General features: G+C 45.7%; 1 protein-coding gene across 1 annotated transcript in view; it reads right to left on the reverse strand.

Moving 5' to 3' along the window:
* The window catches only part of LOC138567824 (probable palmitoyltransferase ZDHHC24), a 365,146-nt gene that overhangs the window by 309,229 nt on the left and 35,076 nt on the right, over positions 1–20,841 (reverse strand). Inside the window, exon 2 of the mRNA XM_069646321.1 lies at positions 9,099–9,376. Within this exon, the coding sequence (XP_069502422.1) occupies positions 9,099–9,376 (278 nt within the window). The remainder of the gene's footprint in view (positions 1–9,098; positions 9,377–20,841) is intronic.

The raw sequence follows: 20,841 nt of genomic DNA on the forward strand, positions 1-20,841 counted from the left end.
TTCTGTTTTTCCTTGTAGGTGCTGCTGTCGACGATGGAGTGTGTCGTGCTGCGGTGCCAAGATGAAGATTTCGGCATTCCGGAAAGTGTAAAGATGAATACTTGGTTCGCCGAAGAGATGTACAGGAAAGAACAGCTTCCCCCAGTTGGTAAGTATTCTGGCAGGAAGCAGGATGTCCAGGACGCAGGATCTTCAAAGGTAAGTCTGATCTCAGGTGACGTGAGCGTTACGCTGCTTGCAAGTGCACTCCTAGAGAGTGAGCACGTGCAAAGGCAATCCATTAGCAGCCACACCCAAGAATGCACTTGGGGCTGCTTAATGGATGGAATGTTCAAGGTTAATGCATCCTGCTTAATGGATGGAATGTTCAAGGTTAATGCATCTGAAGTGCTATGTCCATAATAAAAGCTTTTTGGTGTTAAATGGATGTTCTTGTTTACTTTTGTTCAAAAAAGTTAAAACCCTGGTTGCGATGGCTAGGCACCACAACTGAAGCCTCAAATGTTAGATGACAATGAGCGATCCCTGAACCCTCCTCACTCCAAAACTAAAGGGCCCCCGCAGGAAGATCCTCCTCCACACCAAAAACGGCTCTAGCCCTGCGGCACCTCTTCAATGCTTTGGGAGTACCTGGAGGGTCCTATCGCCAACAGCTACAGACTATTCCTTCTCCCATATGCACCGCACCTCTTCCCGTATAGACCTGCTCCTGGCCAGCCCGCAACTCCTCTTCTTCACGGATGAACAAGAATCCTCTCAGATCACGCCCCGGTGAGCCTAACTGCCCGTATCCATAACCATGAGCCTCCAACGCGACGGTCCCTGTACGACCCGATCTTCCATGATAGCTCTCCGGGACGCACTGGCCACAGCCACTCGGCATTACTTCAAGGAAAACCTGATCAGCCTCACCTCGACAGCCTCTAGATTGGAAGCGATAAAGGCAGTCATCAGAGGGGAAATAATAGCACACACAGCCGCATACAAGAAGCGCTGAGCCACCTCTGGGGTACAACTGGAGGAAGATATAGTCACAGCGGAAAGAAACCACAAAAAAGGTTGGTCCCTGAGGGCCTCTCAAGCTCTACTTATCGCTCGCAATAAGCTGGAAGCTCATTACGCAGAGCCGACTGCCCAATCCCTAGCGGAAACTAAACAGAGCTACTACGCACATGGCAACAAAGCCACCAAGTTCCTACTTAGGAAACTAGCCAAAGTCTGCCAACCAAACCAGATATCCGGCCTCAAAGCCCACAGGGGGGTTTCCCAATATGCTGAAGACGCCAAAATGCAGCTGGCATCCACACACCTACTTAACATCATGACGGCCATCCCCTGGGTTCCAAAACTGCAGGAGCAATACATTGCGAAGGCGGCTCTCCCACATGTCACAGAGGCAGACAGAAAGACATTGGAGCTCCCCATATTAGAGGACGAAGTAGAACAAGTAATCAAATCCTTAAAACCTAGAGCCCCGGACCCAGACGGATTCTTACCAAAACGTTATAAACTTTTCAGCTCCGTCCTCGTGGGCCCCCTGACGGAGCTCCTGAACTCCTTCAGAGATACTGGATCAGCGTCTCCCTTGATGCAGGAATCCACCACCAATATGCTGCTCAAACCAGGAAAGGACCTGAGGGATTGCAACTCCTACAGACCTATCTCCCTCCTCAACATAGACGCTAATATTTACACTAAGGTGCTGGCAAACAGGCTATCAGGAACTCTCCCCAAGCTCATTAACGCAGACCAGACAGGCTTCATCACGGGGAGAAGCACTGGAGACAACATTCGCCGAGCCCTAAACTTCGGGAAAATAGCAGCAGGGGAGCAGCAAGAAATGGCCTTACCTTAGACGCCGCCAAGGCCTTTGACCGAGTTGACTGGTCATTTAGGAACCTAACACTAGAAGCATTCCAATTTGGCCCCAACTTCCGCACCATGGTGCTAGCGAACTACAAAGCCCCCAAAACAATCTTGAGAGTGAACCAACACAGGTCAGCCCACATCCCCCTCACGTGCGGAACAAGGCAAGGATGTCCTCTTTCCCCCCCTAATTTTCGCTCTGATCATGGAACCCTTCGCCCAGAGAGTCGAGAATAACTTTAAAAGGGGAGCAATACAAGACGTCCTTGTACGCTGATGATGTGATGCTGTCACTCACTAAATGCCGGAGCTCACTCCCAGCCGCTTTGACGAGGCTGGAAGCCTTCGAACAAGCAGCAGGCTTCTCCATTAATTACTCCAATCTGAGGCGTAAGGTGTGCATCTCAAAGAAGAGACACTGTGCCTGCTCCGCCCCATATGCCCACTCAAGTGGAGTACAACAAAGACCAGATACCTGGGAATACACATTGCAGCCGACCCTCAAACATTATACGCTGCAAACTTCCCCCTCCTATTGCACGAGCTAAAATTGGATCTTAAGAGATGGAAACGCAGGAGACTTCACTGCTGGGGAGAGTAACAGCGTGCAAAATGAACCTTCTGCCAAGATTCTTGTACTTCTGCTCCTCGCTACCGGTAGAGATTCCCCTGCAACCGCTCCAACAGCTACAGAAACAAATACTCTGATTCATAAGGAAAGGGGGCAAAGCACAGATCCCTCAGAAAGCGATGACGGGAGCGGCTAAATGGGGCGGAATGGGGGTCCTTAACCTACGCAACTATTACATGGCAGCTCAGCTGACGAACACACTGGCATGGATAGACCCCATAGATGGGTTGGCATCGAACAAGTCAGAAGCCCGATCCCACTTGGCGACCTCCCACACACCTCAGCATGCAAACAATGGCCAACAATCCTCTCGTCAACCAAGGCTGCCTTAAGAATCTGGGAGAATGCTCTCCATAAGAAGTAGATCCCCAAGGGGCTAAACCCTCTCTCTCTGGTCTTCCGCAATCCAGATTTTGCCACGGGGCTGCAGGTAGCGAACTTCCACAATTGGACCCAAGGGGGGCCTACGCACGCTATCACAATTGTTTAAGGATGGTTCCCCCCTGGAATTCAGAGTGCAAAGTCTGCTTTAACGTACTAGAAACGGACAGGTTTACCTACGCACAACTACGTAACTGGATCTCCCAGCCAGCAACTAAACAGAGAGCCACTAGAGCACTTCTACCCCTGGAACTCTCATTAGCGGAAGGTCCCAGGAGAGGCCACATCACCAAACTCTACAGGCTGCTGCAAGTAGACATGCTAAGCAGCAGGCCAGCATATATGGCCAAATGGGAGGAAGACTTGGGGCATGAAATCGAGGACCAGACCTGGATCGACATCTGGTCCAGAAACAACACCAAGAAAGAAGGCACGCTCAAATTAATTTCTGTACCGATGGTAATACCCCCGTAGCGACTACACCACTTTAATACCACGCAGGACCCGAACTGCTGGAGGCAATGCGGTGCCCAAGGAACATATTTTGATATGTGGTGGGAATGCCCACTGGCACAATCCTTCTGGGAGCAGGTTCGCCAGACAATTGAAGCAATCACCACCAGCAGACTCCCGCTATCACCAGAGGTGGTTCTTTTGGGCATGCTACCCCAGATCGGGCCTAACCGTGAAACTGATCACCCAGCTCCTGCTGACGGCAAAGATCTCACTTGCCCGCAAATGGAAATCCAGGGAAGGCGCCCTTACACCCTTGTGGTGGGCCAAGATCTGGGACAACCTGGTGACCGAAAAAGTCACTGCTACCAAAGAAGGAACATTACACCGCTTCACGGATTGTTGGGACCTAGTCCTGGAATACAACAAGATCCTCCCAGCCCAAACCTTCCAGCCGCGGCAGGCGAGACTCACACTATGTACTTAGCAGCAGAGGGAAGGACTGACACAGAGGAACGGCCCCAGGATAAGGAAACAAGAGTCCAGTTCGATCACAAGAGGGAGGGGGCAGAGGGGTAATATGGGGATAGAATGATGCCATTGCCACTGTACAAAATTATAACTATATTCCCCTGCAGCCATATTTAACCATGTTAAAAAAAATTGTTTAACCATTATCCACATCTACTCATTGGGACAGCCTAAGGATTTGGATCGGAGGAAAAAATATCTGAAAAGGTGGTTACTCCATTGGGTCCAGGACTGTCTTGGTTTTTTTCCTCCCCCCAAACAGAGCTGGGCTTGAGAGTCTCACAGAATATAAGAAGAGGGAGTGCGGGGGACTCAATGGGAATGTACGGACATCTCTGAAGAATTATATATAGAGGATAAACTAAAACATGCTCACCTATCATTAGTAAAAACACTTCAAATCTTAAGAAAACAGTTAAAAAAGCAGAACATTGTAAACATGCAACAGGCACTGAAACCAACGTTTAAAGGTTAAAATGAAATCTGTGAGAAAGGAATACAAAATAAATTTCTGACTAATGAGGTAGTGTCCGGAAGTGCTCCTCTTGCAAACAGAAAATAAATAAATGGCTCCATAGGTGCTGAGTATTTTAACAGTTCTCGGAGTCAAACTGTGCTTTAAAATGTAAGGGGCCTGGATTCAGGTCTCCTGAATGAGGTTCCAGTTTTATTTGGCATGTAGTCAGTTCCTTCTAACTTAATGGATTTGGGTAAGATTTGTTGTAGAATGAAGATTACCACTGCTAATAGCGCAGGGAGTCTTGATTCTATTAACGTCAAGGAGGTGAGCATTACGCATTATGCTTCAACTTCTATTTATCCCTGTCTCCAGCAGTTACAACTAATTAAACATTTCCAACATGGAAAATATAAAACTTTTCTTCAAACAAACTACATTTCCCTCAAATCCAGTTCCTTCTGTAGTCCAACTCGCGTCTTGTTACGTGGCTATAACCCTTCCTGTTCCTTCCTTCCTCCTCTTCTTTGAATGCTATGAACTACACTCCAACTTCAAAACTATGTAACTGAACTCCCGACTTGTAGAACTATCGAGACTCAACCCTTCAGCTGGGTGGCTCTGTTCTCACTCTGCTTGTGTTGGTCGATCCTGTCGATCTCCTTAACATGCGTTGTTGCTAGCCTGGCACAATTGCTCTTCTGGTCATCTCCTATTAAGATACAAAGAATGCATTAGGGAGGTGGATACACTACCATATTGGGATCAATAGTTAGCACACATAATAAACATCTCATCTCTCCCGTGTACCTTGGGCAGGAAAGTAATGCTCGCCTCCTTGTCTTTAATAGAATCAAGACTCCCTCCGCTATTAGCAGGGGTAATCTTCATTCTATGTCAAGACCAGAGGCAAGCATTATGCTTCTGCAAAGCTTCTCGTTATTGTCGCTGCTAAGGATTGCACAGGTTTAAAGTAAAACTTTCTAAATGTATTATCGCTGGCCCAGTCGGCCGCTTGCAGAATCTCTTGTAAGATCACTCCTTGCGCAAGCACTTTTAGGCCATTGCTCCCCTCACGGAGTGCGCACCATACTTGGACATATCTACCCCTGCCAACGGCATCACTTTGCGCACCCAACTGGCTATGGTAGCCATTGCTACTGTTTTATGCGGTTTCCTACGCACTATTAGCAATTGCGTTGTTTCTACTACCCACATCTCTGCTGTCTTATGTATGCTGCTACGGCCACTTGGGGTGATCATGCAGGTAGGGGTAGGATACTGATGAGGAAAACGTCTTTGTCCTCCTGGCCAGAGTGAATCCCTCCTAGGTGGTTGATATACCTGACTGCTGAGATGTTGTCCATCTTCAGTAGAATGCATGAGTTCACCTTGTCCTTCGTGAAGGCCTTGATCGTGAACGATCCCGCCAACAGCTCTAGACAGTTTATGTGCAGTCGGAGCGCTTCTGCGCTCCATCTTCTTCCTGTTTGCAGTTGCTCAGAGCAGGCCCCCCAGCCTGCTCTGCTGGCATCTGACTCTGTTATCAGGTAAGGCCGATCTCCAAACATGGCCTTCCCATTCCAGGTGTCCATATTCTGCAGCCACCGTTTCAGCTCTGTCCTCAATTCGGAATCTAGTGGAATTGTCTGATGATATTTTAGTCCCTTTTGCAGGTGTTTTATATTCGATCTCTGGAGGGCCAATAATGTAAGGATCCTGGAAATATCGCCTGAATTGACACTGCTAAAAGCCCTACTACTCTCACCAGTGTCCTCAGCGATTTAACGCTCTTGTCTAGGCAGTTCCTAATATCTCTCTTCATGTTTCTCACTTTCCTGGCTGGTAGCTCCAGCGTCGCTGCCATGATGTCTATGATGAACCCGAGAAAATCGATCCTCTTCGTCGGGGTCATGTCTGATTCCTCTATATTCTATAGGAACCCCATCAATAAGAGAAGCTTCTCTACCCAGCTTGTTTGGTATTGAAGCGTCTCTCTGTTGCTTGCTAGAAGCAAAATATCGTCCAGGTAGATAATCATGCAGATCCCTTTCTCCCTAATCGTTGCTGCGATCGGCCTCATGAGATTCGTGAAAGCCCATGGTGCAGATGGTAGCCCAAAGGGCATTGTCGTGGTGAATTGCCAATATCAACCATCCCAGGTGAATGCTAGAAAGGGTCTGTACTGTTCCTGAACTGGTATCGTGAGATATGCATCTTTTAGGTTGATCCTTGTGAGCCAATCGTCCTGCCGCAGTGTGTCACGCAGCTGATGAATCCCCTCCATCTTGAAGTGGTGATATGTCAAACAGCTGTTGGGCTCTTTTAAGTTTATTACAGGCCTCACTTTCTCTTTCCTGTGCACCAGGAACATATTGCTTATGAACCTTGGTGGTGTGGTGCAGGGCTCGATGGCTCTCGTCTGTGCTAGGTGTTGGAGTTTGCAGTGTAAGCTTATCCTCTCTGTCTGGGCCATGTGTATTGAATGGGGGGTTTGGCTCTGGTGGGGCTCTTGTATGAATTCTAACTGCAGCCCTTGGCTGTCTGCAGCACCCAGGCGTCGCTGGACAGGGCGTGCCAGTTTTGCCAGAATTGCTTAATTCTCCCCCCTAACGGTGGGTACATAATATGGCTCACCTGTGGGGAAGCTGAGTCCTCTTCCCGGTCCCCTCCCTCTGCGTCCTCTCGGGAAACGGCTTCTCGTAGGGAAGAAGGCGTCTTGTTGTTTATTGTTCCAGTAATGCGCTCTGCTCATTTGAGGTCTTCTTGCACCTGGATAGCGAAGGGCGCCCGACCTTGATAGGTCCCGGCAAAAACTCTGCCTTGGAATATCTTCCTAATGGAAGCTTGTGCCTTCTCTAGCGAGGTATATGTCCCCACGAATCTCCCCATTTCTTTTCTGAAGGTTTCAACGAATAGGAGACCTTGGGCTGCTTCACCTGCTTCGTACGAGGCCAGATCCCCTAGTTTGGAGTCAATTTTCAGCAAGAGCCCTCTTCTCTGCTCCGAGGATAGCCCAATTTGCCAACACGTCTCGGTCTACTTCTTCTTCTGTGTCTCGGGACCTCTCTGCCAGGTCCATGATTTTGGCCAGAGGCCCTGCTAGGTTGAGGACTTTCTCCTGGCATCTCCTCCAGGACCTATCTATTCCCTTCCGTGGGGTCTCTGGACGTCTTGGATACAAAGGTAGCATTTTGGGATCTAGTTCTGGCGCTTCTGCCACTTTTCAGGGCAGGTCCAGTCGTGGGCACTCTGCTCTCATGCGTTGCCTCGCTTCTTTTTCTAGCGCTTTGCGCAGCCTCTGGTTCATATATTTGGCTACCCGTGGCGATGGTTGCCAGGCCGAAGACTTTGGGTTCCTGATGTTCTCTGGCTCGATCATATCCGATAATTTCATCGTTCTCTTCTATGTTGTTCTTCTTTCTGAGTTTCTTCTTTGCGGCACCTCTCTGAAGCTGTGGGCCAGGTCCTCTGCCTGCTCCTCCTCGCTCCACTCAAACTCTGACATTCTCTTCTCTGTGGGTGCTTGTGCCTTTTCTACCTGAACTCAGGTTGCATGGCACATCCACTGCAATACTGTGGGGTCTTGTTTGTGGCCTGCACCACCTGTCTCAGCATTCAGGAGCTCTCTGCACTATGAGAGTGTCTATCACGCAGCCTCTGCTGATGCTCCGTGATTGCTCTGGTCGCGTGCTGCTGTTTCTTTTGCTCGTATTGTTATATGACCTATCCCTTGTTAATGGGGTTTTATTGTATGCTCTGCCGTGCGTGCGGTCTGTGCTTCTTTCTTTGCTATTTTTATATTAGCGCTGTCTCTCTGAGATGCTCCGTCTCTCGGAATGTGCCCAGTGCTAAGCGTTGGTGTGTATGGCTCCACCCTTCCAAGGGTGGGGTCCACTGCTCTCTTGATCTCGCCAATGAGCTAGAGATGCTGCTCAATGCAACATCATCTCTCCGATGACGCTCGGGTCTATGCTCTGTGGCGGTAGCTCCGCCCCCGCGAGGATGGTGGTTGCTGTGCTCTGGCTCCGCCTGCGCGATGGAGGGGGCCTCTGTTCAATTCCCGGAGTACCGGCGGGTCCCCGATAATGCTGATAGTACGGCACAGGACTGCGCCGCCTCCGATTAGCTTTTAAGTGTTTCTATCTCTTTGATATTGGTCGTGCTTTAGCAAATTCAGCTCCTAACATTATAGTGATGTGCTATTCTCGAAGTACGCGATTAATGCAGTACCTCAGTCACATAACCTGTTATGTGTGTGTTAACCCACACGCTTTCTACTACGAGAAAAAGGGTACTTATCTGCTTGAAGAGCAGAAAAAGAAGAGGCAGAAGGAAGGAACAGGAAGGGCTATAGTCACGTGACAGGACACAAGTTGGACTACAGGAAGGACTGGATTTGAGGAAAATGTAGTTTGTTTAAAATAAATATATTTTCCATGTTGGAAATGTTTAATTTGTTCAAACTGCTGGAGACAGGAATAAATAGAAGTTGAAGCATAATGCATAATGCTTGCCTCTGTTCTTGACATAGAATTCTAGCATACAAATAAATAGTTGCAGAGTGCCCTGAAACTAACCTTTGTTTGACCTGACAAAGTATTGTCCGGGTTATCGAACAAGGCAAAGGAAATTAATGCATTTGAATAATGAAAACATCTGCAGCAAAGGAGAGTGAAAAGGGATAAAGAGCTCTTTCCATAAAACGAAAACCAAAGCTCATGCAGAAAGAGTACAAAAAGCAAGCCAAAATAATGAAGTAAAGACAGCAAAATATACCTGTCAAGAGCATCAACCAGGGCATCACCAGAAGGAAGAGACTGTGAGTGCTGATACCTTCATGAAGAATTCCCATGAGATTCCCAGCATTGAGAATGGAAGCATAGAGTAACCCTATCCAGCTGTAGATCAGGAGTCCAATGAGGTAACGGTAGTTGGCATACCCTTGGCATCGGCCCAGCAGCACACAGTGGTGATCCCTCCGCAGGACGCAGACATTACAAGTGAAGCAATGATGACAGCGTGGTGGAATGTGAGTCTCACAAAAGTAGCAGTAGCTGTAAAAGCAACATAGGGTCAGTCATATATAACCCAGGTTCAAAGTAGGTAACTGCTGACAAAAAATGGAGTGAACACCATTTACACATATACCTTTGCACACAAATGAATACAAAACTGGTTATAAAATAGGCAGTTATAGCCTTAACAACTGCTCCAATGTATCCACGTTGCTATTTTGAAACTATTGGACTTGTTCTCTGGGAGAAAAATGAACGTCAACCTCAAAATTCCAAGAAGTATGAGTACATGATTGTGCTTTCTTCTGTCAAAGGACATAGGGAGGGAAAAGAGCAAAAGCATGACACCAAAATAGTTATTCAAATGTTGGTTTATTATACATAAGGGAAACAAAACAACATCCCCAAACGAAGAAAGCTTTTGGGTGTTGTCTATGCACAGTCTTACCTCATTGCATGTTTCAGAGAGTTCCTGAGCCCTCAGTCCTTCAGTTCGCTGAATGATGTCCAAGGGTTCCTGAAACCGAAGGTAAAGGGTCATCCTTGCGACATCCCTTGAATTCTCCTTCCAACCTCCTTCACAAGTTCCTGATACAGGAGTAGTTCCTCAGCTGGTGTTAGCAGGCGCCAGGACCCTTGACAGGCACTTCCTTCCATTACGCTTCTGAGGTCTCACCTCTTCCCTCTCCATGAACCTGACCAGGAATCTGACCGTCTCCTTGTCTCGAGACCACTATAGCTGCCAGCAATCCTCCTTGGCCTGATCTCACTCCTCCTCCTTGAGGCCAGCTGTTACTACCGCCTTCAATAGTACCACTGCCTTCTTCCTGCAGGATACTTTCCACCTCCTCCTTACTTCTCCTTTCCACCTACACCGTTACATCCACCTCCCCCTTCTCCTTCTTTCCACCTCTATCCTCATCCCCCCTTCTGCCTCTCTTGCCTCCAGTCTCCTGTCTGTCATCTCTGTATCACCTCTCCTATAAATATCTACCAATTGTCAGCCACTGTCCACTTTTGCTTCCAAACACCCACAACCTCTGACTGTAGTTGAGTTCTTTCATGTCGAAATAGACCCTCTTATGGGTTTGGATATGTTAGGTAGAAACCTGTGCAGTTCCTTTAGGGACCACTGCAAAAGGCTTAAGACTACAGGTGTTGGCAGTAAACCCAATTGGTAACAGTCTGTGGCTGAGCAGTCAGACTTCTCTCAAGAAGAGTTAGGCAGTATATAGAGTATACACATTAGGTACCAAAATACAGTAGCACAAGCAAACACTGACCAGAGCTTTGGTATAAAAGTATATCATTATTTATTTAAAAACACACTTGTAAAAATACACTAACCGTAATATGGCAAGCAAGTTCAAAACCCAGTCACTATCAATATATATACATCTCTGATTACTTATTGAACAAGTCTTAGTTAAAACACCACTTATTTGCAGACAGAGGTGAGCGCTTAACCTAAAATGGCACTCCAATAAGTTAGTTAAAAAGGGAGGGAAAAGGCAGAATTAGGAAAGCACACAATACCAACACTTTTAAAAGAACCACAGCAAGGCAAGGAAGGCAAAGTCTACTGTAGAGCAAGAACGTTCATAGGCCAGGCCCACTCTTGGAGAGAGCAAGACAGAATGTGTCCAAGATGACACAGTCGAATTATACTTTCAGGAGTCTTTGCAGATAGTTCAAAAAGGAGTTGGATCAGTTCAGAAAAAGTTAGTTTACAGGTCCCAGGTCAACCCAGGATAGAGAGTCAAGGATTTACGGGACACCTTGAACAGTCTGTTGCAAGGGAGACCAGGCGGAACACAGTACCTGAAATGGTGAGAAAGCTCCAGCGGGGGCAGTTGTTCCTGGCAGCGGTTGCAACTCAGTGCTTCGTCCAGAGGAAGAGGAGATCTCGACGTGGAGGAAAGCTGGAGGTCGTTGCACTGCCAGGGTAGAAACCAGCCGCGGAGTTTCTCGGTTAAAAGGTACTACCCTTTTATTCGCGGTAGTGGTGAAGCGTGGCTATCCGGCTGCCGGGGTGCTTGGCACGGGCGATTCGACCACAAGACGATCCAGGAAGGCGAAAAAGAGCGCGAACTGGTTATCCCCACCAGTTCAAAGGAAGAAGACTCTCCGGGATGAAGATCTTCTCTGTTGTCGGGAAGTGGTGAGGCGGTTCAGCAGGGCTCCACCGGTGGTGTCGTCGTTGCAGGTCGGCTCAGCTTCTCCCTCTTCGGATTCCTTGGTCCTGTGGCGACTTCTGAAGTTCCAGTCCCCAAAGCCCTGTTTTTATGCAGAAAACCCCCATTCATCAGGTAAGCTGTCACTCAAACATGCTAAGTGGTGAGCCGGGCGGCTCACCAGTGGGCCAATCACACAAGAGTGCGACTTGAGTTGCCGAGGCAACTCAGTCCAGGGTGCCTAAACCCCCCCTCCCACACATCCTGTAGACCCAGACAGAGGTGCACCACTTTGCAGGGCTTCTGTGCAGAAGCCCGCCAAAAAGTGGAACAAAGGGCTCGACTTGGGTTAGAGCTACAAAAGCAAACACAGACGCCATTTTGGCACCGAGTTCTGGCAAAAAATCCCAACCAGTGAATTAATATTAATTTAATAAACCGGCGGTATGTTTGAGGCTATGCTAAAAAGTGGTAGCCTCGAACAATGGGAAAATCCCATAGGAATATATTCGCGGTCGAATAAAAAAAGTAGTATCCACTGCCACCAGCCAAAACTCGATCAGGGGGGACTGGACAGTGCCCCCTCGAACAACAGACCCAGGGGCAATCGAATTGCCCCTACCAGTACGTCCACAATATGATGGTTTGTACTGGTTCTGTTCACAATTTAGGACTAGAAAAGCCAATGGTGACTTTACATGCCCTGGGAGACAGTAGTCAGTCCCAGGGTAAGGAGTCTATGTTTGGGGTCACTATGACACCCCTGTGTTACTGCACGGAGGGTGCTATGTAACACACATACCAAAAACACATGAAGCCCTATGGAGTAAAAGACCTCATAGCCCATAAAACACATTCAAAGTCAAAGGAACACCTCAAATCATGTCTAAGAGTGGGAGTAAAAGGGTCTCACTCTTAGCAGGAGAAAAAAAATAAACCCCAAAAATCCAGCAAAGCTGCTGGGGGACTCACTAGGTTTGGGAAATTAGCCTTAACAGAGAATTCTCCATAACAGGATCTAATGCAATGATTGGCACCTGGGATTGTACATTCAGGGAAGCAACTGATTGGTGGGTCGCTACTTGGATGGGGAGGTGGGCCTATCCCATAAAGAGTAGATCCGCCATCTTTTTTCAGTCACTGACTTGAATAGTCATTCATAGTGGAGTAAATGCAGAATGGTGCTCTGGTCAGTTTGGGTAAGTGTGAGTCATGGTTTCTCTCCTTGTCTGCAAACTCTTTGACTCAGATGTTTGCGTACTGCAATTTCAAACTGTAGTTAAGGGTCAGCTCGACAACTCATTTGAGTGAGTGGCCTCCATGAGCAGCTCAGCTGTTGAAAAAAAAAGAAAGTCGCTCACTGTAGTAACTACTGTATTACTAGTCCATAGTCATCTTTCCTCCCTAATGATGGGAGTCTGTCCTTTGGGGAAAGGACTGGAGCCTTTTTTGCACCACAAAGCTAGCTTCCCCAGTTTGAGGCACACAAAGGCCTGCCCACCCATGCTGCCAATCCCACCAGTCTCGTCTGACACTCATTTGTCCGCTCGTTGGCATCTACTAACTAACTGACCGGGAGAGGAGCTAGGAAAGGGCAGGGGAAGAGAGAGAAGGGAAGGGAGAGAGGGGAGGAAGAGGAAGAGGGAAAGAGAGGGAGAGGGAAAACTAGGAAGATCAGGGAAAGAAGAGGAGGGGACCGAATGAGTGAGAGAAAGGACAAAGATGCCCATTACTAGCAAAATAAAAAAAGTTATTTCTATTGCGAAGATCTGGGAAGTGGTAGGACAGGTTACCGCCTAGAACGGGGGCCTGAAACCTTTGGCTCTCCAGATGTTTTAGTGTACAACTCCCATCTGCCCCACCTAGCATAGTCAATGGTAAGGGATCCTGTAGTCTAAAATGTCTGGAGAACCACAGGTTGCAGGAGACTAACCTAGAAGAACCCCAGAGAGGAGCCATATCAAACTTTGGCCTTTTGGCCCTCACAGCTAGCCAGACGATTTTTATATAGTAGGTGATACCTATCTCTTGTTTACAATTACTTAGGGGACCCTCGGCTAGAGTGGATGGACTTCAAGGGAGACGAGAGAGGGACGGCCATTAGAGTGACCCCACCTCAACCAACCCAGAGTACCAAACCAGTCCTCTGGATAGAATTAATAAAAACCCTTGAACTGTCTCCCAGTTTCTGTGGATTATTAAGGCCATTTGTGAAATGTATAGGAACTAATTTCCTTCAAAGAACTGGTAAACACCTGCAGAGCATTGAAGATGGCTTATAATTCCAAAATATTGATGTGCAGGGATTTCTCCTGAATTGGCCAAAGTCCATGAACCTTCAGGTCTTTCAAAGTGTCATCAAACAAGAGATGAGTCCATTGTATGCACTCTTATGGGAGTGCTTGTGAAAGGGAATCGCTCAAGCCCGATTCTGAGGGTCAGTCTGCCATGCTAGATGCTCTGAAATCAAGTCAGGAATTTGAATGTCATCAGAATGTTTCCCTGTAGACTGATTCCAGAGCTCTGCTTAGTGTTCAGCGAGTTAGTGGACACACAAGACACATGCTGCCATAAGGACTAGAAGCCTCTGAAACCAGTAGGCAGAGGTGGCTCATCTGCTCGGAAATTGGCAACCACAACACCTATGTCAGAGAGGCGAAATGGAGACAGAAAGATCTTCGTAGCATTGGAGCCCTGTACAAGCCCCAGATATGTTAGCCCCAGAGTGTCAGTACCTGGCTTTCTTGCGTGGCATAGCAGATGAAGACTGTGTCACAAAAAGGTGAAAAGGGCTATAGACCAAAGAAAAGGCAAATACCCCTGGAAAACCCACTGGGTATAACACAGAAGTACTCCTTCCCATCAGTCCAAAACTTGTAGGTAATCCTGCCTGTGATGTCTCTTTCTATACATAAAAAGTACTTGCCCTCTAGGATATATACCCCCCAGTAGTTCGATAACTGGTAGCTTCGACTGAACATGAGATGCTGGAAGTCTTCTGTGAACATGAGATGGCGAGGCGCATCTTTTGATCAGATGCGCACCCACATATCTCGCTCCCCTTTATGTGACTTGCCCAGAAAGACGCTCTCATTCTTCCTTCATGGCCAACACGTTTCCATTCCTGGTGCAGACACCATCTTGGTTACAGGCGCCAGGTATCGGAACGCATCAGTTTCCCACTGTTCCTCACTCGCCCATCACCTGAGACACTGCTGGTCGTACAATCACCTTCAGAGGGCCAAGCCCTAAAAATTAGCTGGTACAAGATTATATTTTGTGAAATCAATGGCGAAACAGAGGTTGAACAAGGTGTCTACAAGCAGTAGGGCTGAATCTAGCACTTCCTGGTAGGGCTATACATGCATCCCAGAGACAAAGTATGCTTAATACTGCATTGATGAGCTTGGTAAGCACTCTTTGTGCTGCACTGACTCAGAATGGCAGAGCCCTGTATCGGTAATGGTGTCTCCAGAAGGAAAATCTGAGAAATTTCCAATGCGGTTTCTACTTTGGGACATGGAGATAAGCAGCAACTTTGAGATCCATTGCACAGGAACCAGTTTTTCCTTTGAAAAACTCCCAAGATTTATTCTGGGGTTATTACCTTGAATTTTCATTTGGGTTGAATGTGGAGAAGTATAGAATTACCCTCAGGCCTGCCTGATTCACCTTTGGCACCAGGAAGAGCCTTAAATAAAACCCTTGACGTCTCTGGTCCAGGGGAACCGGCTTGATTGCTTCCATTAGCATTAAGTTGTTAACTTGCCCCAAAATTAGAGTAGAGCCAGCTAAATTAGGGGGAGGAAAAGAGGGAATGTTGAGAGGATAACCATTTGGTATGACCAAGGGGATTCCAGGGTTGTGAAAAATGACCTGCCAGCGATTGAAATGAAGAGGGAGTCTGCAACCAACTAGTGCTGAAGGGATCTGCATTTCACAGTCACTGTTGTTTATTTGCATCTGCAGCAGCAGACGAGCATGCTGCCAAAATAAACTTCCTGCATGCTTTCTTCTGTAGAATCTGGGGGGGGGGGGTGTGATCAGACTTCTGGACTTAATATCCTGGTAGTCTCAAAATCCACCAAACACTCAGAGTCGCTGGAGTAATGAGGCTGATGAAAAGACCAGGTTTGGCTAGCACCGCTAAAGATTTGGATGTGTGCAATGTATTTTGTTTATTGAGCGCCTCATCCATGGAGGTATGAAAGAGGTCATGTCGGTCAAATGGTAAGTCCAAAATCCTGTCCTGCACCTCCTGTTAGAATTTTGTTGAGTGCATGCATGCGACTCTACGCATGCCAGCCCCCAAGGCCACCACCCTGCTTTCTGTATCATGTGGTGAACCAACACCTCTAACAGGTCCTGGGCTATGACCTTGGCCTCAGCCATGTCTTACTAAAAGGCTTGTTATTTGTTTGCTGAGAGAAAAGCTTGAAAAGTGCCTCTTTCCAGAAATTCTGATTTCCTGTTGCCAGCAGAGCGTTGGCGTTGCTAGTCTGAAATGGTGAGAGGCCTTACAATAAATGTTACGTTCATAAGCCCCCAGCAGCTTGTCTTCACTGCTGAGCAAGAATGCTGAGAAGGGAGTACTGGATCCAACTGATTTACCATAAAGTGATGCTATACCCAACACTGCTGAGTGAAACTGATGTTGGGCGGTCAAGCACTGCTTTTCTGAAGAAATAGGCCTGTAACAAAATGCTCCCTTACATTATTTCCAAAGCGACAAAGGAATATGCTCTGAGTTTGAGGCACACAACAAAAATCATCTGTGTAAAAGGGATCATTGTGAAGTCCATGCCTGTCTCTAGTATGTACATTGTTGTGCTGCTACAAAAAAATAAAGGTTTTTGAATGACTAGCATGCAAAGATTAGAAAAATAAAATAAGCAGGTCAAAATAAAGTATTGTTAGGTTGTGATTCAGGGTGTTTTCTAAGAAGATAAGATGGCTAACTAGGTAGAGTGGGGGCGCTCTTCTATACTAATTCTTTTAGACCTTTCTGCACCTTTAAACACTGTCGACCACTTCTTTTTCCTTCTCATTTTCCAGGACCTTGGGTTTTGCAAACCTGCACATGTCTGTATCTTGCATATCGCCTCCTATCTAGAAGGTTGAGCATTTAAAATCGCTTGGAACTCACAGACTCTGGCCCCCCAAGGATAAGTCCTTGGACCTCTGCCATAAGAAGACTTATGTTATCATTTGGATTTCACCATCACCTTTTGCTGGTGACACTCAAATATTTTCTGCCTTTCCCTACTTCACTTGCACTCTCCACTACCAACCCAGATCCTCCCTCACTTCGACCTACCGATATGTTGCTTGTCTCTTTATGCACAACAGCTCTCTTTTCAAGTTCCTTCTCCTACTCTACAGAGCTATTCATGGTCTTGCTCCTCAGTACCTGTCTAATTGCATCTCAGTTTACGCACCATCTAATTCCCGCCAATCCTTCTCTGCACTCACCTTCACCGTCTAACACTTTCTCTATGTCTGCTCTCACTTTGGCTCTTTCTCCCTACTCGCACCGCTCCACTGGAACTCTCTGCACATAACAATAAAATCCAGCCCAACTCTGGAGCTCTTCAAAGTTCGACTTAAACATACCTATTAAATAGGGTGCTCCCTACCCTCTTCCCCCATCCTACCTACCTCACCGCACCACTACCTCCAATGACGCTTAATAATGTAATTTTGCATGATTGTATAGTGTGCCTCTTTAGGTTGAAGAACCTGCCTCCTTAAGTTATTACCTTTGTAAGTAAACCATTTAATGATATCTTTTTTTCTGTTTGATTTGTCACTGATATATGTGCAACTTTTTTTTACACCAGCCTAAACCGGCCGAACACTTTTTCTCATCTGTGTGCTATTGTACAGGCACCCTATGTGGGAATGCCTCCACTATCTGTAAATGTGTTATTTTAAGTCATTTCTGATTGAAATTGACATTCGTGTTCTTCAAATCAATACAAATATCTTTGCCCTACCTGTGAGCATCTCAACTTTCAGAACACATTTATGTTTCAAAAACATATGTTAAAATAGAGTTCACAAATCATGGTCTTGCTCTAGGATTTCCTGATGTTCTTGATTTCAGAACATATAAATGTGCGACTTAATTTTCCATAATGGTATTTGTTAACCTAAGGGCAGGACAGATTTATTATTCCAGACGAAACATGGAACAATTTCAGTTCTATACTAAGTACGCTAATGTGTTGTGCAAATACCACAAAAGAGCCAGGATTTGTGTTGTGTGCTTGTAGCCAATGTTAACACACATGAAAGTGCCTTATAATAAGCATACACTTCCCAAATACACAAATCTAAGTTTTAAGCCATTTGTGTATAAGTATATGGGGTGCAGCTACTATCTGCATGTATACATTGTAGAAGACTGCAGTTCTAGAAGGGAACTAATTCCCAATAACAGATGTGTCTCTTTAATACTGTGTACGGCTTCCATTTCCATCTATGGAAGATTCAGAAATAGGTCCTTATGATTGATTTTAGTTAATGGAGGAAAGAGCCAGGAAGTTGATAGTGGTTTTGCATCTTACTAGCCTGATGTTCTGTGTTATGAGGACTGTAATTATTGAAAATACTTAACGAACAGCAGTAATGGACTGCAAACCACTACTCTCCTATTTAGCATGTAAAGGTGATGGTTATAAAACCGGGAGCAACATTCCCCTCATGATACAGCCAGTCTAGACCACTGCTAACACATCACAGTTCCAAATTCCTGGCAAAGCAGACTCAGTCTTTCATCTCCCTGTGGTAGATAAAGTTGTGTTTATGAATTAATCAAAGAATTCCCCACAGATATTTGAAAAGATACTTGAAGCACATGCATGCATCTTTGTGTTCTTGCAAGAGTGGCAAATGGATAGCGAGAGACAAAGAAATCTATTCAGGACCAAAAGGCATTGAAAAGCACTCTAGACGCTGTGGCTAGCGGGGCTAGATCCTGGTGTTCACCCCAACAACTCGGCAAACGCCTCGTGAATTGAAAGACCCCACATATTAAAGGGTACCATGAATCGTTGTGTCCTTTCCAATTATGCTTTACATTGGCTAAAAGTAAATTCTAACGTGCTTTTCACTATGATCGCTTTACAGTTATGCATTTGTTAATGATATATATATTACCACTAAAGGGCGTCTTGTAGACCTAATGATTTAATTAGCTAAACTATCAGAAATCCTAAATCCACGTGAGGAATCTACGTTTTAATAATCCACATGAAACAAAATCTTGTAACATTCATATTTTTGTAACAAGAATCGACAAACATGTATACACACATATTAAATGTGTTTCATTCAAGAATGCATTCAGAGTTAGGCATCTGAGGAAGAGGACAAGGGGAGAGTTTACATTGTTTAAATAAGCAAAGTATCCGTTGCAGACAAATTGATGGCAGCTTTACATGGCTTTTTTTGGATCTACGTGATATCTCCGCGGCAGATTTTCCCGCAACGGAAATGATTGCATGGGAAATGCACAAACACAAAATGTTCGTACATTTCCCATACCAACATGTAGGGGTATCCACCGCTCACTATACTGTTTAGTATAGTGTGCGGGATGTTAAGGGGGACACCCCCGCAGCCCGTTTTTAAAAATAATCTTTTTTTTTTTGGTTCCTGTCGGGATAGTTGTTGGGTCTCCCCACAACCCTCGCTCACTGTAGTGAACAGGGGTTATGGGGGGCACACCCCCCCCCCAGCCTTTTAAAACCATTTTTTTTCACACCGACCCCAACAAAACACCTAAACACATAGCACGAAAAGTTTGAACTTTTGGTAGTTAGAACTTTTCGTGGTGTGTGTTTTAGGTCTTTTGGTGGGGTCGGTAATTTTTATTCAGACATTTCGTCCTATTCCGTTTTTTCATTCCCAAAATAGCATACCAAGGGCGCTCAGATAGGGGGGGAAGGGTAGTGACTAGAATGCGTACCATTTATAAAATCATTGGCTGCAAAGAAACGTGATTCAATACGGTTTTAAATGTAGAAGGGAGGTGTTGACTTTATTTAGGGGCAAGATGATGGTTGATATTTTGGGGGGGACAATCTGTGAAGGTTTATTTATTAATGTTTAGTTGATTTGTGCAGTGCTTACAGCAACAATGTTAAGTTACGCCCTGGCATGTGTCGGTGTAAACAGAATTTCTGATGCCAGTGGTGTCACAACCTTGTTGAACTTCTCTCTTAGAAGATATTGGTAAGCTTTCTTAACAGTATTGTGATTATCAAGAACATTCCACTGTCTTCAACTAATTCTTCCTGCAAACAGGTTTATGTCTCGGCATGACTTAACTAAACAATGTTTTTTTCCGAGACACAGCCGTAACAGTTTTTCTGAATGACTAAGTGCAGATGGTGATGACACGTGGCCCACAAATGCAGGTTTGCCCACCCGTCGTGCCACTGATTTTCAGCAATACCATAAAAATCCAACTGTGACATGATGAAGAATTGCCCTCAATTGCAACAAAAAAATGAAAAACATCCCACCCTGCTGTTTCTGATCTCAGAGAAAGAATTATAATTGGTTTATCATGGTGCAGTTTTGCGGAAACCACACATTTGGTCTTAAACCCAATTGACATGAAGCATAATTCAAGATCACCCTTTTTTGAAATATGAACTGTTTGGACTCATTCCACCACTAAATCAAGCTACTATTGTTTCTTACACTTCAACAGCTCTCTCAGAAAAGCCACTACAGAATTTCACACCATTTTAACATGATCACTTGTAGAAAATAACAGACTTAACCCACCTTGGACAATGACAAAGTTGGTAGATAGTTATACCATTTGTTACTGGTGTCCAATGCCAGCCATTTAATAAGTGTTAGATTTATGCAATGAAAGGTTTATACCAGTACTTAAATTACTGTGTCGACTGGTTTCTTTATTTTTTTGAGAGATGACATCTTTGAAAACAAACAAAAATGCGATTGCACAAAGCATTGAGAGACAACTTTCTACATGGCCTTAAGAGTCAACAGCAGTGGTGTGTTCTGGAGGTAGTGCAATGAGAGCAGTCAACCTTAACTCAAACGGATGTGGCCGTCCATTACCACAAGATCTCCATAGCGAACAAGACTGGGTTGCAGTATTCAGGTCATGAAAAAGTGATTCTTCATAGAAAACACTGTTACAATATATCACTGTGGAGCAGAACTGGAGTATCGATGATTGAATGAGAAACAGTGAGAAGGGTGACCATTAAATAAGAAAGCACCATACAGAATAAGTTACAGAATCTATAACGAATGTATACTGCAATCGAGAACTCTTAAATGAAG

Source organism: Ambystoma mexicanum, chromosome 2p (assembly GCF_040938575.1).
Source record: "Ambystoma mexicanum isolate Mex_15411 chromosome 2p, UKY_AmexF1_1, whole genome shotgun sequence".
Taxonomy (NCBI): domain Eukaryota; kingdom Metazoa; phylum Chordata; class Amphibia; order Caudata; family Ambystomatidae; genus Ambystoma; species Ambystoma mexicanum.